General features: G+C 41.4%; 1 protein-coding gene across 1 annotated transcript; it reads right to left on the reverse strand.

Annotated features, from left to right (window-relative positions):
• On the reverse strand, positions 1-26,706 carry LOC101745034 (sodium/hydrogen exchanger 10). The gene is made up of 23 exons (XM_062674368.1): positions 25,510-26,706; positions 23,548-23,710; positions 21,873-22,098; positions 20,729-20,885; positions 19,374-19,548; positions 18,451-18,686; positions 17,398-17,519; positions 16,223-16,349; positions 15,322-15,400; positions 14,393-14,493; positions 12,640-12,773; positions 11,966-12,069; positions 11,207-11,318; positions 9,957-10,132; positions 7,991-8,109; positions 7,769-7,913; positions 6,890-6,993; positions 6,500-6,650; positions 5,176-5,329; positions 4,011-4,069; positions 3,161-3,191; positions 1,013-1,089; positions 1-151 (listed from the first exon to the last, which is right to left on the reverse strand). Exons 1-23 carry the CDS (start codon positions 26,556-26,558, stop codon positions 86-88), a joined length of 3,867 nt encoding a protein of 1,288 aa, XP_062530352.1. The 5' UTR covers positions 26,559-26,706; the 3' UTR covers positions 1-85.
• Between the last annotated feature and the right edge of the window lie 263 nt (positions 26,707-26,969).

The raw sequence follows: 26,969 nt of genomic DNA on the forward strand, positions 1-26,969 counted from the left end.
TTTAGATTCAGTATAAATTTAATTCCAATCATAAACGTTGACATCATATAACAAATTAGTAAATATTTATTTTGTATTTTAATTTTCAATCTCGCCCATCTCTTCCTCCATTGGAGTTTCTTTTGTTCTTCGTCAGCGTTGTGGCAAAGATCTAAAAATCAAATTTTCTTATAAATAAAACCCTGAACATATTTAGTAGGTATAGGGCGTTTATCGTTGTAGGTAAGTACGTCTTTTTTTTATGATTGAGGGTTTACTGGTGGCCCTGAGGCCTTTCCAATTTCACAAGGACAGGTGGGCGAGCAAGGGCTCAACCAGAAAGGACGGGATTTGCTAACAGCTACCCGAGCGCCTCCAAAGGAGACCTAACAACTCAAGAGTAGCTGCTTCGCAATGAAGTAAGTACGTACAGACGACCAAAATTATGTCGACTCAATCTAGTTTTTTTCTCAGCATTAAATGATGACCAGTCTTACGGCCTACATGACCGTAAGGTTTCCTAAAGAATTCAATCTACAGTATATATCTAGAAAGGTTATGCAGAGGTAAGACGTTGAGGACTTCTGTCGGACCTCATTTGCAGAATGACAATTTATCTTTGTAAAAACACGATAAAAAAAATTTAATCCAGAGCCTGACGGTAAGTGATAAAAAGGGCATACTCTCGTAACGATCCAATGTTCAAGCTAGTGGCAATGAATTATTCCGTGTAACCTAGTGGTAGCAAACTCTCTCAGACTAAGCCCTGTGACCTCGCCTCCACATTCGATGAAATTATTATAACCCCTTAAGGTTACTAGCAGTATGTAGATAAACAAAAAAAGCTCCATTGACAAATTAAAATATTATCCTAAGAGCATTATTTGTGTTTTCTTTGTTCAAGGTTATTTTGTTCGCGGTTATACCTAAATTGTTTAATCTCATATAGATTGAACAGGTTAGGAAAACAAAGGCGCGAATCTGTAATCGCTTAAAAAAAAGGTCATTGATCTCTAAGCGATACTTAAATCACCTCTTGTTCAGAGTCCGTGTGACTGGTGAACGAAGACACGTGAGATTTTGTAACTGATACGGACTCCAGTTGTTTTTCTGTGAAATAAAAGACTAGAAATGACTACAATTTTTTATCACTTTAATCTACGTAATATTCGTTGTTGTGTGCAATAATTACTCGCCGTACAGAGTAGGTTGGTTTTTTTCCCCTACTTATGCTGATAGCCTTGAGAGGCTATTTCAGCTTCTCCTTGACGTGTAGATGAGCTCACGAGGCTCAAACTGGGAGTGTTGCTAACACTGGCTCTAGCAAGAGCAATGCTTCACAGAATCTACCACCGGATCGGAAACGCGACCCACTGAGAAGATCCGGCGAAAAACTCAGTGGGCAGTGTCCATGGGTTAATTCACTCGTCGAGCCCTTCGTCGCAAGCGACGGGTTCGACGAGGAGTAGCTTGGTAGATTACTCTAACAGCCTGGCCACGGGACATTCGCCGATGCGAATATTCGCGCGGTGCGAACGGCGAAGCGTCTAGCGACTAAAATAAGCGCATAGAAATGTACCTAACAAGCCACGCGCACCGGCGACCGGCGAAGCGACCGGCGAAATGTACCGAGCGAATCGCGCGATGCGGCGGGCGAGCAAAACAAATGCATGAATACGGACGGCGCGAGCCACGGAGTCGAGCGGTAGTCGCGGCGAATAGTACAGTGATTAAATGAGTTTAGTTGTTTTCGCCGCGAAAAATTAACGCCGAAATTTTTATATTTTTTATTTATTTTTTATTTTATATTTTTAAAGTCGTCGTGGCCTAACGGACGTCCGGTGCAATCGTGTTGAGCGATGCACCGGTGTTCGAATATCAGGCGGGTACCAATTTTTGTAATGAAATACGTACTCAACAACACTCAACGTTCACGATTGATTTCCACGGTGAAGGAATAACATCGTGTGATAAAAATGAAATCTTCAAAATAATAATTTGCGTAATTACTGGTGGTAGGACCTCTTGTGAGTCTACACGGGTGGGTACTACCACCCTGCCTATTTCTGCCGTGAAGTAGTAATGCGTTTCGGTTTGAAGGGTGAGGCAGCCATTATAACTATACTTGAGACCTTAGAACTTATATCTCAAGGTGGGTGGCGCATTTACGTTGTGGATGTCTATGGGCTCCAGTAACCACTTAACACAAGGTGGGCTGTGAGCTCGTCCACCCATCTAAGCAATAAAAAAATAAAATAGCTGAAATACTAGCTAGACCAGCTATTTGGAAGTCTAGCCACCCAAAGTATTTCTCGTACTTCTTGTGGAATTCTCCATCTATAGGTATACTCCGATTCTTATTCAAATCATGTACTTCACAATCTTTTCCAAATAATAGGTCCTGAACCAAAAAACTATTAATTTGTAAGCAATATCGAGATAATTTCGTTATAGACATTTCGCTGTCGGACTTCCTTACTAGTCGCGGCGGCGAACGTGAGTACCCGTGGCCTGCAAACGGTGCTGCGCGAATGGTCGCCTCGCCCACCGCTTCGCTGTTCGCACCGCCGATCCCCGTGGCCAGGCCGTAAGGTATATGAGCGTCTATTTTAACAATTGTAGCATCTATCTTCTCTAATAATTTAACTATATCTATGGTATGTCACGGCATCTTGCAACGTAATTTTCATAAAGTTCACGATATCCGATTTAGTTGAAAATGTGTACACGCATCAAGCACCAATAACGTTAAAACAATTTTAACACTGTCCCATTTTTTTTAAGCTATTGCTGGGCTTTTGTCACGGGCTTTGAGCGCGGCGACCGAATCAAGAAATTCCGTAACGAAAATAAAACTTAACACCCCCCACTCCGCCTACCATGTAGCTCACATTAAACTCTCGTTCAACGGCTTTTGTTAATGTTTATACCTATAATTATAGCGTGGTCTTATTTTATTATTGTTTTAATATTAAATTATTATTGTCTAATTATAATTGCATAAGTTGATAAAAAATGCTATGCAATAGCTTTACCGCGGCAATCCCCGAGTGCCACACGTGTTGTTTTTTCGTTTTTGGAGCCTGTATTTATTCGTTCTAAAATTGTTCATGTATCAAATAAAAAGATCTTAAAGATGACAACGATTTAAAGTGAATAGGATAATTGAAAACAAATTTACCTTTAAGTTTTGTTGGTTCAAGCCGTTCAGGCTGTAATCAAAAGATATATGTACAATAATTTCATACTAATCTAAATTGATCTTAATTCAATACCTTCGATAATTGATTGTAAAATAATATCACCATGTCATGTAATATTTTAGATCATTTAATAAAAAATTATCACATCACACTAAAACATGGAATCACAACCTGTGATGTCATATTTGTTTAATCACCGTCGATGTCTAAGTAATCTATGCTTAGCTCGTTTTGAGCTAAGGTGACGTCACTTGTACTGGTGGTAGGACCTCTTGTGAGTCCGCACGGGTAGTTACCACTACCCTGCCTATTTCTGTCATGAAGCAGTAATGCGTTTCGGTTTGAAGGGTGGGACAGCCCTTGTAACTATACTGAGACCTTAGAACTCTTATCTCAAAGTGGGTGGCGGTATTTAAGTTTATAGATGTCTATGGGCTCAGGTAACTATTGAACACCAGGTGGGCCGTGAGCTCGTCCACCCATCAAAGCAATAAAAAAATAAGAAAATTGCCTATGAAGCAGACGAATATAAATTTCGACCTGAAGGCGAATGGAAATTAAACATTTAGAAAAAATAGTTCATATTACTCAATAATCTTTCGAGATATGAGTGTTTTATTAAGGATTGGGATAATTAGTCCTTTTCTCAGTCGAATATTAGTTTACAATCTGTAGGGCGCTTGTGAACATAATAGCATTATGTTCAACCTAGATTGAAACTTCCTTACATTTTAATTGTGGCCGGATTACTTTTACGAGATGTTATTATAATTACCTAATCAACACGCTTATTTTCTTATTGAATTTCACCGAATTAGATAAACTTACAAAATCAACTAGACTCGGTTTGTAGTACTTGGAGCTGAGTTCCTTCTCACTTGTACCGGCTGGAATATTGGAGCTGGCTGAAAGTAATAAAAAGAGTTAGTATGTTAGGATCCTTGGTTTCGACTCGAAGTTTTCCTCACTCGAGGCGAGGTCGTTCCAATCATCGAAAACATGCGTGATGGTTCAAAAAAATAGCTGACTATTTTAATTTATAAGCAAATCTTAACATTTTTTTTTACTTTCAGGTTCAAGTTGACTGAGCTACAACTGAATGAGGAGGCAGTCTCCTCCCGGTGATGGTCACGGGGCGACCTAAGGGGGTTGAGGCTGCGCCGCACGCTACCGTCACTCTAGCGCGCTGGCACCAGGAGGACGGGACGGCGCGTCGGCGGCTGCGGACTGCGATGCGGTCCGCATTTTCGTCGTCGCTGTCGTCGCCGAACATACTGTTGAAGAGCAACCCGGTCGGCGGTGTATCGCGTTCCGACCCGGCAGGCTGGTTCTGGCCCAGCGGGGTATCCCGGAACACCAGCGGCACCGCCCGGGCGGCCTGGTAGGGCCGCCGTACCGCGGAGACCGACGTCGTTGGTCATCGACTATCGCCTCGACGACCCGTCGGTCGGGCGTCCTCGGGGTGGCGCCGCGTGTCTGGTTGTAGTGTTGACCGCGGGAACCCCCCTACTCTGAATGGGTTCTGACCCCGGACGGAGATCGGACGTCGGGTGTAAGAGTGCAGGGGAGTCGTTTAGTGGGTGGGCCCTAAAATCCTTGGGCCCGCGATCTGCTCTCAACACCTGCAGGTCGTTGAGTCTCACATACCCCGCGCGCCCCCTAGGCGCGGGGACCTCGTAGGAGGTTCGGCCCCCGGCCCGAAAAAAAAAAAAAAAAAAAAAAAAAAAAAGCTACAACTGAGAATTATCGAATGAATCAAAATCGAAGGGTGTCTGTTGGTGACGTCTCAAAATATAGATTAGTTAGATTAATCACTACGCGACTTGTATTCGACTGTACTCTATCATAACTTGTAATATATATTATTAATATGTAGTAATTTTCCAATTTTTTTGTGTGTTCTGAACTGTACTCTAGTAATACTAATTTTTCAATAGTTTTTTTTCTTTCTTTTACTGTCGTGGCTTTGTGTTCTCGACTGTACTCGACTAACACGTTTGTCGCTTCCCCCACACCGACTCCCTATAGTTGACCCGGCGGACCGCGCGTCGCCGCTTCGGACGCGTCCGTCGCGACTGGGAACGCGGATCCGCCGACAGCTTCCTCAACACTTTGTGATACAAGCACCGTGACGACGCGTTCGACACCTGTTTTACAGAAAGACAACACGTTTCATTGTCACACGTCATTAAGGATCCTCCCGATCCATTAACGGTGCTTTTAGGTACCACAAGCACCGGTCACCGTCCTTGTCGAACCCGTCGCTTGCGACGAAGGGCTCGACGAGCGAATTAACCCATAGACAAAGCCCACTGAGTTTCTCGCCGGATCTTCTCAGTAAGTCGCGTTTCCGATCTGGTGGTAGATTCTACGAAGCACTGCTCTTGCTAGGGCCAGTGTTAGCACCACTCCGGTTTGAGCCCCGTGAGCTCACCTACACGTTAGGGCGAAGTTGAAATAGCCTCTCAAGGCTATCAGCATAGGTAAGAAAAAGAAAAATTATTGTCACAGTACTTAGTTGTAAACGTGACGAGATTCAGCGGCAAACGTACTTAGACAAACTTTCCAACTTTATAAAAATTCGAGTTAGCTTTTACGCTATCGAGAATGTTAAAAAATTCGCACTAAGCACACACCTCTGATGATAGTTCGGCAAGCTATTCCGTTGTTTGATAGAATTTGGTGCACAATGCTTAGATACAATCACGTTTGAAACTTTATAATGATTAACTTCTTTCTGTGACTGTACTAATATTCAATTTAAGTACTATAAAGTACAAAATAACAAATATTATAAATGTAAAAACGAGTTTCTATTTCTATTTTCTCGTTGAAACGAAGCAACAGATGAACATGATTTTTTTGGAGTGATAGTTTTATGTCGAAAGTGACTTAAGTTACCACTTTATCCCGAAAAAACATCACATTCCGATTCCGGGAAACATACACTTTTTCTTGACCACGCGGATAAAGCTGTAAATGAAAACTAGTTTGTTTATGTAACGACTAGCGACCCGCCCTCGCTTTGCTTCGGAAACTGTAATTTATTATTGATCTCTCCACTATTTAATGGATGTTATTATACATATAAACATTCCTCTTCAATCACTGTATCTATTAAAAAAAACCACATCAAAAGCCGTTGCGTAGTTTTAAAGATTTAAGCATACATAGGGACAGAGAAAGCGACTTTGTTTTATATTATGTAGTGAAGATCGCTTCGCTAATAACCCTCATACCAATTCAACTGGAGCCGGCGCTCATGTTTCAGGCCAGAGGTGTGACTGCGCGTCCTAAATTTCGAGTCGCCAACTTACTAATTCGCATTGAACGTCGTCAATCTCATCTTCCATTATGTCCAATTCGTCAGCGTCTTTAGCCGGTATTATCAGCAGCTTTGTCTCGGAGTTGTAGTTACCTTTCAGCAGTAGCTGTGATGAGTTCGGTAATATAAGACGGTGGACGGTCCTAAAATGTATTTCTAATATAATAAAATGTATGAAAATAAAGTCTCTTAAAGTTGATAAAAGAATAGTCAGAATAAAATTTTATTGTGTAAATGCGGTTTTATTAGTGACAATTTTATTAGATGACAAAATGCAATTTTATATCAACACATAAGAGCCATGAGATCTCTGCGGACAATTCCTTCTAAGCAAAATTATTTTTTAACTATACTAAAATAAGAGTCATAATGCAATTTTTACCTAGGTATATAGCAAGGGGGTTGAAATAATTCCCCAGTGGTCATATCTTGGCACACCCCATCAAGTAGGACGATGTCTTCCATCAATTCGTTGACGGCAAAAATCTGAAACACCCACAGCTCCAAATCTTTTTTTTTGGGCAGGAACGATTGCTGGTTTGAATTCGTCGTGGCCTAAAGGATAAGACGTCCGGTGCATTCGTGTTGAAGCGATGCACCGGTGTTCGAATCCCGCAGGCGGGTACCAATTTTTCTAATGAAATACGTACTCGACAAATGTTCACGATTGACTTCCACGGTCAAGGAATAACATCGTGTAATAAAAATCAAACCCGCAAAATTATAATTTGCGTAATTACTGGTGGTAGGACCTCTTGTGAGTCCGCACGGGTAGGTACCACCACCCTGCCCATTTCTGCCGTGAAGCAGTAATGCGTTTCAGTTTGAAGGGTGGGGCAGCCGTTGTAACTATACTTGAGATCATAGAGCTTATATCTCAAGGTGGGTGGCGCATTTACGTTGTAGATGTCTTTGGGCTCCAGTAACCACTTAACACCAGGTGGGCTGTGAGCTCGTCCACGCATCTAAGCAATAAAAATTTAAAAAATATGTAAATAGGTTCATCCATTATGTTCTTCCAGAGATCTTTTCAGCCACATACCATTCTGCTCTGGAATGAACTGTCCTCCATCGCGTTTTCTGAGCGCTATGACATGTCCTTCTTCAAGCCAGGCTTATGGAATGTACTCAGTGGTAGGCAGCGACTTGACTGTGCCATTGGTATTGCTGACATCCATTAATGATGGTAAGCGCCTGTCCACAAAGGCAATTAACAAAAGTTACCAAGTAAACCAAATACCTCTACTTTCCCACTACTAACCTTAAAAGCCTTAAGGCAAGGCACAAAAGCGTGCTCGAGCCTCATGCTGAGACGGTCACTCGACCAGCTATGATACGTTGGGACTGTAGGTAGCACCAACATCGCCAATTTGATCCCTATCTCCCTCCACATAGAGGCTTCGAGACTGTAAGACGTTAGCGCTTACAGATTCCATTATAAACTGGGGATGCGAAAGACTTCGTGATGGCCACTTCTACTAACCCCATTATGGGATGTGGAGCCAAAACAAAAGCTTCCTTCACAATGTGCATCTTGATGAAGTATGCTTGGACGGCTGATTCGCATCGCACTGTGTAGCTGTAGGGACGGTTGGTCAGAACCTTAAAAATAGTTAGGTATTTGACGAATTGTAGACACAAAGCTATTTTTATTACAGCTTAATGTTTCGTTTAGACCCAGTTTAGGGCCAATAATAATAATAATAATGTTTTTATTGCAAGTAACCATGACTCATATAAATTGTTAATAAGACTTAGACCTATGTTAGTAGTTATATTTACATCACAATGAATTACTGTCGTAACATCCCATGGGAGATGGCACCACAGCGACCCATGTATACACAGTCCAGCCTGCTTGCGATCATGCTCAGGATACTGTTGGAGCTGGCCCTCACTCTGCTTACCAGAGATGCACACCTCTTACGCATGGTAGCGTAAAAACAATCTATGTGCGCGTCTGCAAACATCCCTGATGTGCTACAAAAGCGGGGCAGCACCACCAGCACCCTAAACGCGTTAATATATTGAACACAATGTTGGCGACTCTCTCAGACTGAGTCAGTGAGCTCAGTTTTAATTGAATATGTATTACAAACACGCAAAAATCGAAGCAAATACTAACTCAATAATAAAGAGTCTTGAACGACCATAGCTTGTCATACTATTTTAAGGCAGTTTTTATTTGATGAATTCCCCATTTTCATATTTCCCTACCTACTTAATCGCCGGTAGCCTAAGGTGCTATTCTAATCATTCACGGACCGGTAGGTGAGCTCACGGGCTCAACTTGAGAGTTACGTCACGTAATACCACAATTTGAAACATGCTCGAACGAGGAAAATCTCGAGAGATCTTTTTAAAGGAAAACCACATATTTCTTTGAATTTCGTTGTATGAAATCGAGGAGGTTTTGGGTCAATATGTACTGGTGAGGCCTTACAACACAGACTGGCTTATGCCGAGTTTACATTACGAAATTAGTGTCATGCATGTTGAGCTCAGTTTCACGAAAGTAGTTTCGATATATGCGAAAGTAATTTCGTTAAAAAATTAGTGTCGCGAAATCCACAGTATCGCAGTAACCATGGCGCCTTCAGCATCAAAGCTATAATTTGCTATATTCAATGTAGCTAAAGAAATGCTTATATACCTATAAACTTAAAAAAATACTATCAAGAAATTAAAAGTTGGTAGATTCGAGGATGATCAACAAGAAGGCATTTAGGTGCAATGAAGTTAGTCTCTGAATTAGCAGATGAAGATCCTGAGAGTTATAAAAACTATTTTCGAATGAGTGAAGATAATTTTGTTTTTTACTATAGGTGTTTCGGGACCCTTGTCATTGATATTCATTAATAAGATCTATATTTTTTTCTGTACTCCATCATTGGTTTGCCATTTTCAACGCTTGAAGCGCGTCCGAACTAACAATACACACGTCCGCACAGCGCAGGCCCTTTCGCGACATTAGTTTCACGTCGCGTCTACACTATGAAATTAGTTGCATGACACTAATTTCACCAAAAAATCGCGCAGGGCACGAAACTAATTTCCATGCATGAAACTAATGCATGCATTACGAAAGTATTAAATTACACGTGAAACTGTTGGTAAAACTAATGTCACGAAATTAATTTCACGCCACTAATTTCGTAATGTAAATTCGGCTTTACAACGCTTTCACTGGTAAGACCTCTTATGAGTCCGCGCGGGTAGGTACACCACCCTGCCTATTTCTGCCGTGAAGCAGTAATGCGTTTCGGTTTGAAGGGTAGGGCAGCCGTTGTAACTATACTTGAGACCTTAGAACTTATATCTCAAGGTGGGCGGCGCATTTATGCTATAGATGTCTGTGGTCTCCAGTAACCACTTAACACCAGGTGGGCTGTGAGCTCGTCCACCCATCTAAGCAATAAAAAAAGTTACAGGTTTAGCGTCAGACATACCCCTAGCACGCCGACTGCGTTGCCGGAAACAATAAAATCCTGCTTCATCTCCGAGAACTTTAAATCAGTCAGGAATTCGTAATTAGGTATGCTCTCTTTAACATCCGTGTCCGGAGGTATATACGTAGCTTCTAAAAGGCCTGACACTAATATGTAAATGCCTTTAGGTTCTTCCCCTAAAAAACAATTTTAGGACATTATCAAATAATCTTCTTTTATTTTTCAGCCCAATTCCTATTTAGATCTCGCAAGAAAACTCCGAGCCCTTTCCATTATTCTTTGGGCGATTTTTAGCCTTTTGTAGTTTGAGTCGTCAATAACAATTAATGGTAACTTCAATATAAAACAAAAACCACTTTTAATACATTAACATTGCAATTCCACGTATTGGTGATACATTAACATTGTCACAGCCGCGTCTTGTGACAGCGAAAGCCACTAATAAACTAAATTGCGACACTAGACACATAACCCAATAATGCCGTCTACCAGAAGATGGACACACTCATACCTTTATTGGTTTTAGGACCTCTTGTGAGTCCGCACTGGTAGGTACCACCACCTTGCCTATTTCTGCCGTGAAGCAGTAATGCGTTTCGGTTTGAAGGGCGGGGCAGCCGTTGTAACTGTACTGAGACCTTAGAACTTATATCTCAAGGTGGGCGGCGGCATTTGCGTTGTAAATGCCCATGGGCTCCAGTAACCACTTAATACCAGGTGGGCTGTGAGCTCGTCGACCCACTTAAGCACTAAATAAATAAAAAAACAAGTAATAAAGCGAAACATATGATAAGATAGGAAGCGAAAAGCGATCCTATGTGTGGGAGATACTACTACTACTACTACTACTACTTAATATATATATTCCGGTCACGTCGAACCTGTCGCTCGACAAGCGAATTAACCCATAGACACAGCCCACTGAGTTTCTCGCTGGATCTTCTCAGTGGATCGCGTTTCCGATCCGGTGGTAGATTCTGCAAAGCACTGCTCTTGCTAGGGCCAGTGTTAGCAACACTCCCGGTTTGAGCCCCGTGAGCTCACCTACACGTTAGGGTGAAGCTGAAATAGCCTCTCAAGCCTATCAGCATAAGTAGGGAATAAAAAAAAACTGATATAAAATTGCAATTATGACTACTAATGAGTACGGAACGACACTTAGTGATCTCGTATCTTGGATTCTGGAAAACGCTAATAAGCTATATTATGGTGTTAGGGCAGATTAAACTAGTTTTTTTTTTAATTCATACCTCTTGAAATGAGTATATCCTCGTTATTGTAATTAATTATTTCGGAATTGTCCAGAAAGAATTCGGCGAGTCTCTCGTTGCCTTGTAACCAGGATACGGCCCTTAGTTGCGTCTGGAGACACCAAAATATATATCAAGAGATGAAAGGTTACTTTATTTATGCGACATTCTTGCAGCTTCACAGGAGAGCCATTTAAATTTATTTTTTTAAATATTGTAACAATAAAATTATTTATGTGTGTAATTGTGTATGTATATAGTTTGATATATTATGTATTAGTGTTTATTTTTATTATTTTTATTGTTAATGTCTATATATAGTATAAATAATTAAATTAATTAGATTGTACTCATCTACCCACTCATGTAAAGCTTTCCTTCTTTGAGAACGGTTAGCTGGTAGATAACTCAATTGTTGAGTTAAGCTCGCCATTTTTTTAAATCTTATCGCAATTACTGTATTATATTAACAGTGTGTACAAATAAAGAATAAAGAAAACTTCAGCTTTTTGAATAAAGTAAATTTAATTGAAGTCCGATTAAATTTAAAAATTTGAGTTAACTTTCACGCTATCGAGAACGTTAAAAGCTCGCACTAAACAAGGACACTAGTTTTGAAGCAAAGCCACTTCGAGTTGTCTCATGTCAATGTCTCAAGGTCGATTTGTCTCCACGATGGCATCCTTAATGGATGTTCTTGCACAGGTTTTATTTTTTAAGCGTTACCAGCCTACCCTTGAACCTTGGACTAAAACTTACTTCGGGAGCAGAGGGCGCTACCAAACTGCCTCTGTGACGACACTGCTGTACTTTATCTTGTATAGCATTAACTAGAAGCGTGTATTCCATTTCATCAAGAAATCCTGGTAAACAAAGGGAATATTACAGTCGTAGTCCACGCAGCCATCTTGCGACGAATACACGAACTACTTAGCAATAAGTTGTGGACGTTACCATACGGGGAATCCCCGCGACGGAAAAGAAAACTCTGATGAAAGTTATCGGTAAATTTTTTATTGCATTAAATGGGTCAACGACTTCACAGCCAACTTGTAAGTGTAATTGATACCAGAATTCAGTTAGTGATTTCTAGTCTATATAATATATAAAAATGAATTGTTGTTCGTTAGTCTCGCTAAAACACGGAGAAAACTGGACCGATTTGGCTAATTTTGGTCTTGAATTATTTGTGGAAGTCCAGAGAAGGTTTAAAAGGTAGATAAATACAAAAATGCCCGCAATTAAATAAAAATATCAATTTTGTTTTTCCTTTGATGTGTCCCCCGTAGGACGGATTCCTTTTGTTTGTTTTATGTTTATTTTATACAAACGTTTAGGTCTTTTATTTATAGATTGAGGCACTACGAATTCTGCCGGGTCAGCTAGTGTTTTGATAAAGATTGAAGTGAAAAAGCGTTTTATTTTCCACCTACCCTCTTCTTTTAGCTGCATAGCGTCGAGCAACATAATGTTGAGCGTGGATGTCGTAGCCTGCCTCGTCTTAACTGTTATCGCGGTCCACGGCCGGTCCCGTTGCAATAGGCCAAGTTGTCGGGTTACAGTTAATCTAAAATGAATTTTAATGCCAAAGCATAAGATTAGTTTAAGCTTGGTCATATTTTGTTTCGAGAGCTAATAACTAATTGGGCTTTGTCTCTTAACTATGAAGTCTGAATACTGTTCGATTGGCGTATTAGAAACCAGCCCGAGTGGGTATCACAGTATGGCCTATTTCTAACATTGACCCATTAAGCGTTTTGGTTTTTATCTTAAGAGTGATGGATTACTTGGTCTTAGATGAAGATTTAGTGTCCCGGAGGCCTTTCCTGTTTCCCCAGAACAAGTGGACCAGTGCGAGCCCAGTATGAAAGAGTGGCTTTGCTAAGAGCTATTGGAGCGCCTCTGAAGGAGACCTAACGGCTCAAGAGTGGCTCCTTTGTGAATGGATCTACCAGATCTAAATTGCAGAATTGATCGGATCAGAACTGATGTATGGGTATTTCGGGCTGAAGGAAGAAGCAGCTGTTATTAAATTAAATAATTAATTAAATAGAAATACTCTCATACCGGATTTTAAAAAAAACACATTTTATAATTTTAAATTATAGTATCACTTTAATTGAAAATACGATTTCAGTATTCCTTACAATTAAAAATGTGTGTTCTTTTTTCTTTCCGACATGCGTAAGAGTAAAATTATTATGAATCACAACGTTTAGTGGTAGTCTTAGAAACAGATCAATGACCTCGTTGAGATCTAAAGTGTGAGCAGTAATAGGAGATCAAGAATGTGATTCTATTGTATTGCGTATCATTATGAAGTGAAAACGTAACATGAAACTAAACAGAGAAACATAGACAGGCTTTAGCTTACGAGAGAGTGAGATAGAATACTGAACTCGACTTCTACAGCGTGTGAACAATGCATGTTTTATTCGTAAGTCCTACTAGTGGTTTACTGGTGGTAGAAGGTCTTTTAAGCCCGCACGGGTAGGTACCACCACCCCGTCTATTTCTGCCGTGAAGTTGTAATGCGTTTCGGTTTGAAGGGTGGGGCAGCCGTTGTAACTATACTGAGACCTTAGAACTTAGATCTCAAGGTGGTATTTGCGTTGTATATGTCTATGGGCTCCGGTAGACTCTTAACACCAGGTGAGCCATGAGGTTGTCCACTTATCTAAGAAATAAAAAATATGTGAGTCTTTCAAACATACATACATACGTCATTCTGAACTTTTGTATTTATGTTTTTTTTATTGCTTAGGTTGGTGGACGAGTTCACGGCCCACCTGGTGTTAAGCGGTAAACGTAAATTCCGGCACCTACCTTGAGACATAAGTTCTAAAGTCTCAGTATAGTTACAACGGCTGCCCCACCCTTCAAACCGAAATGCATTACATTACGGCAGAAATATGCGGGGTTGCGGTACCTACCCGTGCGGACTCACAAGAGGTCCTACCACCAGTAATTACGCAAGCTATAATTTTGCGGGTTTGATTTTTATGACACGATGTTATTCCTTAACCGTGGAAGTCAATCGTGAACATTTGTTAAATACGTATTTCATTAGAAAAATTGGTACTTGCCAGCGGGATTCGAACACTGATGCATCGCTGGATACGAATGCACTGGACGTCTTATCCTTTAGGCCGCGACCACTACAAAACGGGGGAGATTAACACCAACCTGTCGGCTTCCAGTCGACTGTTAAGCGTTTCTTGGATCTGCACATTGTCGACCAGCTGCGGCAGTAAATTACATACCTCTTGCTCGCCAGTTACGAAGCCCTGTTTGGGCAAGGCTCACCCTGATCAAAACTACTTCTACGATTTTATGTCGCGTGTTGACGTTACCAATGCTTTACAGTTTTCATGGTCGCAGTACGTAAACAATGATATAATACGATGACAAGGCATTTGTCTGTGTCAAGAATTGCGACTCTTGGAAATGATTTCGTACGATTTTCAGCAAGTGGCAGTTTGGTGTCGGCCTGAAACAGCACTGCCACGCCTCCTAGCATATAAAGAGCGCCTAAGGAATTCGCCAGAGAAGAAAAAAATGTAGAAGAGAAACGGCCGCCCCGAAGACTAAAGATAGAAGAAGAAGATGAAGATCAAAGAGACCATGCCATCCCTACTTCATCAAACCAGCACTTAATACAAAATAACAGCAAATTCATCACCCCTATCTCGTCAGGCAGGAAGGCCAAACGCGGGCAAAGGGGGTTGCGCCGAGGCCCGATTCGCGCCCCCGTAACAGGACGCGACGACCCGATGATTGCCAGAGAAGGGGTAGCAGCTTATTCTGAGTGTCGCACTAGCTTACTGCAATGCCTTGCATTTCTACCGCGAATTAGTCAGGCGTTACGATTTGAGGGAGACCACCTATTGTACATTAGACTATAGAAATTGACCTCATGTCTGAAGGTGGGTGGCGGCGCCTATAGACTGCGGTAACCAATTCACACCGGATGAATTAAAATCGTCTCATACAGCTACGTATACAAAGAAAAAAATTAAAATATAATTCAGTTTGTCACCGCTCGTCTATATATGGGCCGGGAAAACGAAAGCCCACCTTTGGGGTCCAGTGGAAGGACAAGTAAAATACTTTACCTTTCCAACATCATAGCCGTAAGCGAGTTGTATGTCAATCATTTTATCAATGTACCCCATGATCTTTGGAACGGACACTCTGAAATCGGAAACAAAGAAATCGTGCAGACATTTCATAAAATTGTAGGACGTAATCGCAAAGATCAATCATAGGGCAGAAACCATTAGTACGATAAAGATTTACATCCCCAGACTTTAGATCAATCGTAGGGTAGTTTGAACCAATATCACGATAAAGGGTTATATCCGCGGACATTAGATCAATCAGTGGGCTGTGTCTGTGGGTTAATTTACTCGCCTAGCCCTTCGTCGCAAGCGACAGGTTCGAAGAAAACGGTGATCGGTGCTTGGGGTTCCTAAAAGAACCGTTAGTGGATCGGGAGGATCTGTAATGACGTGCTTTGGGCTTCTTATACGCGTCAATGTAGGCCATATGCAGCTAATGTAGCTACTGATTGCTCCGTCGGGTAGGTACACAAACTAACGAAAACGTGTATTTACGATTACAACTACAAATAAAGGGCACGGGCGCTCATACTTTGCAACAACTATATCATTGATTTCAATTTTAAAAGACGCTTATGTATCCATTGTATATGCATACGTATGAACCCATCTAGGGTATAATTTAGAGTATCTACCACCGGATCAGAAACGCGACCCACTGAGAAGATCCGGCGAGAAACTCGGTGGGCTGTGTCTGTGGGTTAATTTGCTCGCCGAGAATTAGTGTAAGCTGGTCATTGGTCATCACAACGTGTAGGTTAACGACCAAAGAACGCTATTGGACGTTCTCCGATGAATTCTTTAGACGCAACGCCTACAGGAAGACATGAGTGGTCCTATTCTAGGCCTCTCAGCATTAACTCAACTAACAGCGTGACACTAATGCCATATTTACCTAGCTAACTTGAAGAGTCTAAGGAAACGCAACATCCTTAGTAGCTTTGTGGCAGTTAGTACACTGGAGTTCGAATTGCGCCATTTATCCCAAGACGTCAACGTGTCTATTATGTCTAAAGCTAAATCTGAAAATTGAAATATTTTTTTATTAAATTATCTAGAACCCATAATTCTGTCCACTCAATTCTGAGTACATCATCGGAGTTCGTTATTTTTTAAATTTGTAGTTTACGTGTGACGTCATTTGGGGGCAAAATTTACGATGATCTCACCATATACTGCATACTACCAGTTACACAACCAAACAAAACCGCGTTAATATTTTTTACTCTACCCATTCCCTGGTCGCTTATGGGACTATTCCAGCTAAGCGCGAACGGGTAGGTGAGCCCACGAGCTCGACCTGTGAGAGTTTGCTAACATTAGCCCTAGCAAGAGCAGATTTTTTCTTACCTATGCTGATAGCCTAGAGAGGCTATTTCAGCTTCTCCTTGACGTGTAGGTGAGCTCACGGGGCTCAAGCCCTAGCAAGAGCAGTGCTTCGCAGAATCTACCACCGGATCGGAAACGCGACCCGCTGAGAAGATCCAGCGAAAAACTCAGTGGGCTGTTTCTGTGGGTTAATTCACTCGTGGAGCCCTTCGTCGCAAGCGACGGGTTCGACGAGAACGGTGACCGGCAAGAGTAGTGCTTCGCAGAATCTACCATTGGAACGAAATCGCGACCCACTAAGAAGATACAGTTAGAGGGCAGCCACGTTGAAAAATTATATCAAGTCCCAAAAATACAGTAAGACGACAATTATCGGAATTAAAATTGGAACGCATGGGATTTAATAGGTCTCTAGAGGATGCGAACGAATTGATCGGGACCCTAAAGCAATATTAAGTACACAATCTAATATATATCATAATTAGTTTGATGGACTAAACAAGAATATAGTTTTGGCAAGGAAACTTTCTTTCTCTCACTTCTGTAGACATCCATCGCTTCTACTGAGACGATTGAAAATTCCCATTAATTATTATTGCTTCATTTAGGTACAGTGCAAAAACTCATACGTTTATTGTGTTAACAATGATGGGCACCATCACATAAATCGTTTTTTGGTAATGCCCACAATACGCTGATCTATTTGTATGGTTACTCACTAAGCAAACGTATCCAACTAACCGGCGGTGGCCATGACAATAATGAAAAAATCCAGCTTGTTCCAGTTCGAGTCAAAATATCCATAGATACCGAACCCAAGCATCTTGATTACCATTTCTAAGAAATATATTATGTAGAAGACGCTGGAAATAATCACGCATACAAATGATATAATAACTTTACTGTAATTATTTTAATAGTTTTAAATATTATTTTTTTATGATTGAAAGATTACTGGTGGCCCGAAGGCCTTTCCAGTTTCACCAGAACAGGTGGGCGAGCAAAGGCTCAGCCAGGAGGGGTGGGATTTGCTAACAACTGCCCGAGCGCCTCCGAAGGAGACCTAACAACTCAAGAGCAATTGCTTCGCGAATGAATCTACTACCGGATTGGAATCGCGACTCGCTGAGAAGATCCGGCGAGAAACTCAGCGGGCTGATGCATGGGTTAGGTTGCACGTCGACCTCTTTGTCGAGTTCGACGAGTACGGTTACCGGGGTCCCTAAGCCTGCTCCTGGTATTAGAGCTGAAGGCGTCTAATGCAAAGGTTATTGGATCTGATCGAAGTTTTAAATATGTTGAACGGTCGATTCGTTCTTTGTCTGGTTTAGGAAGGTATTGAAAATAGTGACTGACGCCAGTCACATCCGTCCTTGTTCCATTTCTTTTGTTTCTCTTCGAATCCCTGTCAAGTCTCTGTCTTAGTCTATGTCTAGTCGTTGTAAGCCTTATGTCCTGTCAAAGAGGTTTGCACGACACGACACTTGTCTATGACTGGAGAAATTGCTTTACACACACGTTGATGTTTCATGAATGAGAAGCAAACAGAAGGAGATTAGAGAGAACTCCTAACTTCATATATTCAGTCTTTAGTCTACCCATGACCACGGCGCTTGAAACACGCCGATATTACGGTAATCGATATAGCAGTTAAAGTATATATATTTTTTTTATGATTGAAGGATTACTGGTGGCCCGGAAGCCTTTCCAGTTTCACCAGGACAGGTGGGCGAGCAAAGGCTCAGCCAGGAACACGTTAAAGTATAATTATAGGAGTTAAGTCAACGCACTTACAAGTTCAAAATCTTGACGGTATGAATGACAGTGATTGGTACAGGCGGCGGTATGGCTACTTCGCACAAAATCACCGGAGTGTTACACAGTATAACGATGTATATGAACACGTCGAACCACACACTGGAGGCCATCTCGTAGCAAACTTGCCGTCCGTACGTGTGCGGTATTTGGAACGTACTGGTTTCTGTGGCGAGCATATCCACTAATTTCCGACGTAGCCATTCCGCTGGAGGCTTGAGAGAAATAAATAAGGACCCAATAATCTTATGATAAACTAGATGTACCCGTCCGCTTCGATGGGCATTTAAAATTAACATTATTATTTCTCACCCCCACAAAGATTCTCATCATTAACGCCCCCGCAACTGGTGTAGGGAGTCCAGCACTCATATAAATATTAGCTTATCCATTAAGTACATGACGTATTTTCTACATGGATACCAAGCTGCAAGTTAATCGGACGCACGGTTCAGTAGTTATAACGGAACATCCGTAAAAACCACTGTAGATTTAAATTAGTATAAATGATATTTATGAGTCGATCACAAAACGTTATTGACATTTAAATCCATTACCTTTTTTTTTTATTTATTGATGCACAAAACAAATTACAATCATTACAGTACCTATTAGCTAAATCATACAAGTAGTACCTAGATCTAATCTGGATTGCAATCTAAATAGTATGTGCACTCAGCAAAACCATATTAATTTGCATAGCTTTGGCTATTGAAAACACAATTGAAATTACAAATATTGATAACTAGCCATTGTTAAATAGGATATCCTTCACACATTTGACAAATCCCCTGTGTCTAGGTTCAAGGCTACGGTGACATTTAGCCAAAATCATTACACTGCCTGACCATTCTTACCATAGGGCTATAGTATGATATGATATCATATGATTATATCTTTACCTTAGGTCTCCACAGCGTCCCTAGCTGCTCCAAATTGACTCTTCCATCTTCAGAGTCGGCAGCTACCTCCACTGCCTGTATAAGAGTTCTGACTCCATCTTTACTGATTTTACCGTGCTCGTATTGTCTCCAGTAGGATATCTTCATAGCTTTTAACACGCGTTGGTTGGCTTCTCTATAACATCATAAATTTTTAGTGTTACCTATGGTTTCCTGTTTTTTTTCTTTTCTTAATATTGGTATCTAATTTATCTGTGGTTGTGAAACTATTAAAAGAGCTCTAATCCTGTGAATGTATACCTTGAAAATATGAAATTAATTCGTGACAGATTCATTAGTTCGAAGGTTAGGATAAGTGAATACTCCTATTTCATTTTCAAGACTCCAAGAGCTTTCGAGAGAGATTTTCAAGATTTTATCCTTAGGTTGCAAAGCAGTATATATTCACTTCGCTAAGTAACCGCTTTAAGGCAATTCGATCTATTGATGAGATTCGCATTATTCATTCTAACAGCCAATTTGATAAATTAGGGTGGCCCTAATTGATCGCTTCATACTTATTCAACATGTCCTAACTACCCACCCTACCTATAAAACGCCAATGAAACTATGTAGTATATAATAATATGTTACGGTAAATGTACACTCTTGGGAAATGTACACTTTTACCGGTAAATGTGCACATTTGCCAAAAAGTTAGGTATATGTGAACTGAATATAATGTATATGTACATTTCCTGACTTTGAAATTGTAAATGTGTGTGTTTTTTTTATTGCTTAGATGGGGGACGAGCTCACAGCCCACCTGGTGTTAAGTGGTTACTGGAGCCCATAGACATCTAGAACGTAAAATGCGCCACCCACCTTGAGATATAAGTTCTAGGGTCTCAAGTATAGTTACAACGGCTGCCCCACCATTCAAACCGAAACGCATTACTGCTTCACGGCAGAAATAGGCAGGGTGGTGGTACCCACCCGCGCGGACTCACAAGAGATCCTACCACCAGTACAATGGTTGAATGCACATTGCCCAAACGAGGAGGCAAATGTGCACACTTACCGGAAAATGTGTACATTTGCCGCAATATCTACATAACATAGGTATATGTGCATACACAACAGGAATCTAAATGCTGTGACATTACTTTTTGATAATTTAAATAAAATAGATTTTTCGTGTTTACAATTGACATTAAAATTCTGTGAATTTCCTTAATTCTGAGTAGGTAGATGTTAATTTCGGCGTTCGTGGGTTTGATTTTTTTTATTTTAAATCACGTGAATTTTCAGGCAGCAGCTCTGGAGTTCCGCACATTCACACTTAATACGAATAAAACGAACAAATGATACGGAACCTCATCATTTCTGCGAATTCCTTCTTTGTCGGCTCGTTCGGTATCTCCCTTTCGCAATCTGGACAGGTGGTGTACCGGTACCCCATGTACGTCTCATCGTCGCTGTCGCCTTCCCGACCAGACATCTGCTGCTGATACGGGTGTTTTATCGTCGTGCCTAATAAATAAATAAAACATGTGTGCAATTCACACGTGGTAGAAGTGAAACCTTCAAAAATTAAAATACAATTATCCTAAATGTCCAAGTATATGTAAAATTTTGTCATTAGTAAATAATTGTAAATCATCTTTTATAGTATGAGGCAGCGCCCTCTGTGAATTGATATTTGAACTTCGCGTATGATTCACTATAAGAGGTTTCATACAGACGTTAGTATTAAAAAATCTCATAGATGGCGTTGTATTAAAAAAAACACTACACTGAGAATGTCTAATGTGTTCTATCTCATTCTCTCGCCGGCTGAATCCCATACATTTATGTGTTTGTGTCTCTATGGACTTATTTTTTCGTTTCATCGAGTTTGAAATCACAACGATTCTAAGGAACTTTCACTTTAAAAAATCTTCGGTGATTCAATACGTTGACTGCCATGTCACCGGTGCCCTACGCGACGCACTGAAGTAATTACGTCGATTTCTGTCTTCGATCTTCTTACTATAGCGCCGGAATAACTAGTTTACTCTATTAAAGACGAATCCGAAGATACTGAGAATGAATTGCTGAAGTACATCCAGACTGCCGTCTACCGTATAAGACTCCTTTCAAATCTGCTTTGAATGCAGACTGGTAATCCTGGTGGTAGGGTGTCTTGTGAGTCCGCACGGGTAAGTACCACCACCCTGCCTATTTCTGCCGTGAAGCAGTAATGCGTTTCGGTTTGAAGGGTAGGGTACTGTAAAAACTGAGACCTTGACCTTGTTGTAAATGTCTATGGGCTCTGGTAACCACCTAACACGAGGTGGACCGTGAGATCGTCCTCCCGTGTAAGCAAAAATTTTTTTTTACTGTCGTTAGGAAAATGAGCATGAGATGATGTTATGAACAGCCCGACACTTCAACCTGGCATATAGCTTAAGACACGTCTCTGGTAAGCATATCGTTAGCATCATATATATAGCAAGCTGTATTAATCAATCGACTAACCCGCATGAACAAGGTCCCAATTAGCATCGGCCAGGAACCTGTCCATTTTCAGCATAGAAATGCACCGGTCCCGGGTGACCATTATGCGTTTCACACAATTCGTCATGTTGGCTTTCTTGGCCAATGAAATTTCAGTGAGGCCAAGCAGTTTTAGCACTTTCTGCATCAACGTGGCGTTGATTATAAGCGACAGAATCACCAGACCGGTAGTCTGGATCAAAAATATCTGAAATCATTTAATCGTAATCGTAATGAGGCATATAAACGCTTAATTTTGTCATTGGACTGTGGACCATACTATTACCATACTGTGTTTAAAACAATACCTTATATTTAATCAACAATTAACATTATTAAAACTTTAACTGATGATAAGTAAAAAATTGATTCTGCGAAATAATCGAATCGTTTTGGCGGGAACGCGAGAAGCGAAGTTGTTGTTTTGTTAGTTTTTAAGGTTATTGTCCGCTTAGCATCTGTAAAGGGTATAAGAGGGAAAATGAAACGAAGACGCTAGACGTAGCTTCCGGGTTTCTCCAAAAAGGCCACTGAGGACTCAGTAAATAACCATAATTTTACTCATATAATGTCACCCCAATTCATTACGTTTAATTCGATCCATGTCATATATCTAACGTTATGAAAGTATTTAACAATAAAAGGTTTTTATAAACTGTACACTGGAAATAATGGCATCACGGAAAGAAAAATAATACTTAACAAACAAAACAATAATATCGTAAATTCGTTTTAAAATATAATATGTTGTTTGCCAAGGGACCTTCGGGCTCAACGCGCCACTCACGGCCAAACAGAAGTATTATATTCTATTGATCAATTCTAAGATGGACGGACGAGCTCACAGCCCACTCGGTGTTAAGTGGTTACTGGAGCCCATAGACAACTACAACGTAAATGCGCCACCCACCTTGAGATATAAGTTCTAAGTTCTCAGTATAGTTACAACGGCTACCCCACCCTTCAAACCGAAACGCATTACTGCTTCACGGTAGAAATAGGCAGGGCGGTGGTACCTACCCGTGCGGACTCACAAGAGGTCCTAAAACCAGTAATTACGCAAATTATAATTTTGCGGGTTTGATTTTTATTACACGATGTTATTCCTTCACCGTGGAAGTCAATCGTGAACATTTGTTAAGTACGTATTTCATTAGAAAAATTGGTACCCGCGTGCGGGATCATCTCTCACGATTCATGTAATTTCGGATCATCCCCATCCACTAACGGTGCTTTTAGCTAGGTGTGTAGGTACCTCAAACACCGGTCACCGCCCTCTTCACCGAACCCACCGAACCCTTCGTCGCGTTCGACGAGCGAACCAATAGACACAGCCCACTGAGTTTCTCGCTGGATCTTCTCAGTGGATCGCGTTTGCGATCCGGTGGTAGATTTTGCGTAGCACTGCTCTTGCTAGGGCTAGTGTTAGCAACGACGTCAGGCTTGAACTCCGTGAGCTCATCTACTTATTAGGGCTACGCTGATATAGCCTCTCAAGGCTATCAGGTTAGGTAGGTTTTTTTTTTAAATTAGCACGATTTCGCACAAGAGGGGACTTTCTAGGTGTGTATCTACCGTAATCAATGAGGGTAGTAGTATCTACCTGTAGTATACATTTTTCATACACGAAGCGGTCATAGGCATACCTACAACATACCTCTCCAGCATCAGCGACGGCCGGCGTTTGTAAGACCGTCAGAGCTAAGCACAAGCACAAAGGACCTCTCAAGCCTCCCCAAACACAGGCCATGCAGTGTTGCCATGTCATACCGTATCCGATATGGCGTAGTATAGGTGTCATTGCAGAATATACTAGCAGCCTGAAAACGAAATGATCTTTTAAATTATCTTTTTTTTTTATTGCTTAGATGGATGGACGAGCTCATAGCCCACCTGGTGTTAAGTGGTTACTGGAGCTCATAGACATCTACAACGTCAATGCGCCACCCACCTCGAGATATAAGCTCTAAGGTCTCAGTATAGTTACAACGGCTACCCCACCCTTCGAACCGAAACTCATTACTGCTTCACGGCGGAAATAGGCGGGGTGGTGGTACAAAATGCTGGGAGTCCTCAACAGAGCGAAGCGGTACTTCACGCCTGGACAAAGACTTTTGCTTTATAAAGCACAAGTCCGGCCTCGCATGGAGTACTGCTCCCATCTCTGGGCCGGGGCTCCCAAATACCAGCTTCTTCCATTTGACTCCATACAGAGGAGGGCCGTTCGGATTGTCGATAAACCCATTCTCTCGGATCGTTTGAAGCCTCTGGGTCTGCGGAGGGACTTCGGTTCCCTCTGTATTTTATACCGTATGTTCCATGGGGAGTGTTCTGAGGAATTGTTCGAGATGATACCAGCATCTCGTTTTTACCATCGCACCGCCCGCCACCGGAGTAGAGTTCATCCATACTACCTGGAGCCACTGCGGTCATCCACAGTGCGTTTCCAGAGATCTTTTTTGCCACGTACCATCCGGCTATGGAATGAGCTCCCCTCCTCGGTGTTTCCCGAGCGCTATGACATGTCCTTCTTCAAACGAGGCTTGTGGAGAGTATTAAGCGGTAGGCAGCGGCTTGGCTCTGCCCCTGGCATTGCTGAAGTCCATGGGCGACGGTAACCACTCACCATCAGGTGGGCTGTATGCCCGTCTGCCTACAAAGGCAATAAAAAAAAAAAAAAAAAAACCTACCCGTGCGGACTCACAAGAGGTCCTACCACCAGTGATTACGCAAATTATAATTTTGTGGATTTGGTTTTTATTACACGATGTTATTTCTTCACCGTGGAAGTCAATCGTGAACATTTGTTGAGTACATATTTCATTAGAAAAATTGGTACCCGCCTGCGGGATTCGAACACCGGTGCATCGCTATATACGAATGCACCGGACGTCTTATCCTTTAGGCCACGACGACTTATAAAATCTAATATATATAAAATCTAATAATCTAAAAAAATATTATTCAAAGGGGCTGTCAGTATCTTCGGAACCTTGCCTAAAGGGATTCCTTTCCATAATATATTTTAGTTATAAAATTATTATTATCATTTAATATTATTTTGTTATTTATTAACGAAAAACTAAATAACATTCTTTTTCATCTTATTAATTACAATTATCTACCATATATAAAAGAGAATAGGTACAATATGTTCATAAATCTGTGAACGTTACGGGCTGGGGTTCGGGATAACTAAAAAATACTTTTAACGCATAAATCTGTAAGCGTCCGAGGTCCAGCTGTCTATGGTCACATACCATCACCACCACATTGATAAATGATGTCTAAATCTTAATTTTCCTGTATCAAGGCTTTACCACGCTTCAAATTCGTTCGAAAACTACTTCGTCGCTGAAATAATTTACTGGGCACTATGACCTTCGATCAACAAGAAGACTATGGACATACCCTCTTTTTTTTCTATTCCAGCTACATTCGGACAGCTATCCGTTAGAGATTTTGTACAGATTGATACAATCTGTAAGAATTGCTAAAACTGGCCCTAACAAGACCACTGCTTCCCTGAACCTACCACCGGATCGGAGTCGTTACCCACTGCGAAAATCCAACCTGAAACTTAGTAAATTAATTAAAAAATACCACCAAATTCACTCACCTCGAACAGTAAACAGTCGTATAAGTCACGAAAATCAGCGAAACTTGCTTCACGCTGATCACGTAGGGCAGTTTCTCGAAGACGACCACCCCTACCATCGTAAAGATAACAGTGTTGGTCGCATGTGCCATTATTAGCCAAAAATTCGTAACGACTTGTTCGACGTCGCCTGCCACCGCTGACTTCTTAGTGCTCACCAGTATCCCGGTTATGACCGTCGCCAGCAAACCGGAGACGTATAAGAACTTCTCGCCAATATAATAAGTCAAATACGCACCGGCCAACGTCACTGTTACTGCACACAGCATATCATAATACACTATAGACAGGAGTGCTCCTGCAGTCTTTCCCATCACAACTCCCAAGAGTATTCCCCCTCCCGCATACCGGATAAGCAACAACAATATCTGAGACGCATTAGACAAAGCGAACGCCAAATAGCCGTACAGAGCTGTAAATTCGATCATAACCGTCGCATCTCCGACGAGACCCTCGCCTAGAAGCAGTACGCTTATGTATTTCCCTTTGCTCGTTTCCTTCAGCTGTTTGACCACTTCGACCGGATAAATCGGAGAGCAAATAACGCCGAATAGTAGAGCCGTCGCGAAGTTCCACGACGACTCTATCAGGTAATAGGCCATAAAGGCCACTATTAAGGACGTTAATAACGACCCTGGCGCGCTCACGAGCAGGATCTGAGGTAGACTCTTCAAGAACGAATGCGAATCCACTGAATACGACGTGCAAAACAGTAAAGTGGGCAGATAAATCAGCAGCATTAAGTCTATGTCGATGTAGCAGACATTGACGAGGGGCCTGAAGCTGGGGTAGCGATTCGCGCAGAATCCAACCAAACCGCCTACGAAAAACATTACGACCCTATGCGGGAAGCTCGTCTTCATCCAGTGCATTAGAGTTCTTGCTATGACTCCGACCAATAATGTCGTGAAGATGAACAGTATGCCAAGGTACGATGGATAGGCTAACGTCGGCCGCCCTGGATCGTCAAAACGTACCGATTCTTCCGTTATATTTGTGTTTTCAACCATGATCGATTTTTTATTTGTGCTATATAAAACGCGTCAACGCCGTGGCCACGTAGATATCGCGATTTAGTTTATGTTATTATCGATCTCGTTTGAAATTTACCATAGTACCTAATTGTTTGTCCGGTTTTTCACTAGATCAAGGATGTTTACGGCCTAAAAATAGTAAGTGTAAATATTGCGAGTCTGAACGGACAATTTTAATTATTAGTTTAGGTACAATAATTTACAGTTTCATGAAAATGATATTTAACTAACCACTAACGGATATTTTTCATCGTGTCAAACAAAAATGCTTTCGAGGGGTGAAAGGCTATTTGGTTTAAGCGACATTTATCTTTGTAATTAAAGGCGGTAACGTGGTAAAGGTGGTACTTACCCGTGCGGACTCACAATAGGTCCTGCCACCAGTGA

Source organism: Bombyx mori, chromosome 20, assembly GCF_030269925.1.
Source record: "Bombyx mori chromosome 20, ASM3026992v2".
NCBI classification, from domain to species: Eukaryota; Metazoa; Arthropoda; class Insecta; order Lepidoptera; family Bombycidae; genus Bombyx; species Bombyx mori.

Bases quoted from the DNA above. Each gene is read 5' to 3' on its own strand.
- LOC101745034 (XM_062674368.1), bottom strand. From the start codon at position 26,558: ATGGTTGAAAACACAAATATAACGGAAGAATCGGTACGTTTTGACGAT. The intron at 17,520-18,450 runs GTAAGTGCGTTG...GATTATTTCCAG, and splicing joins ACCGTCAAGATTTTGAACTT to CGTCTTCTACATAATATATT. The intron at 1,090-3,160 runs GTAAATTTGTTT...TTTATTTCACAG, and splicing joins TGAACCAACAAAACTTAAAG to AAAAACAACTGGAGTCCGTA.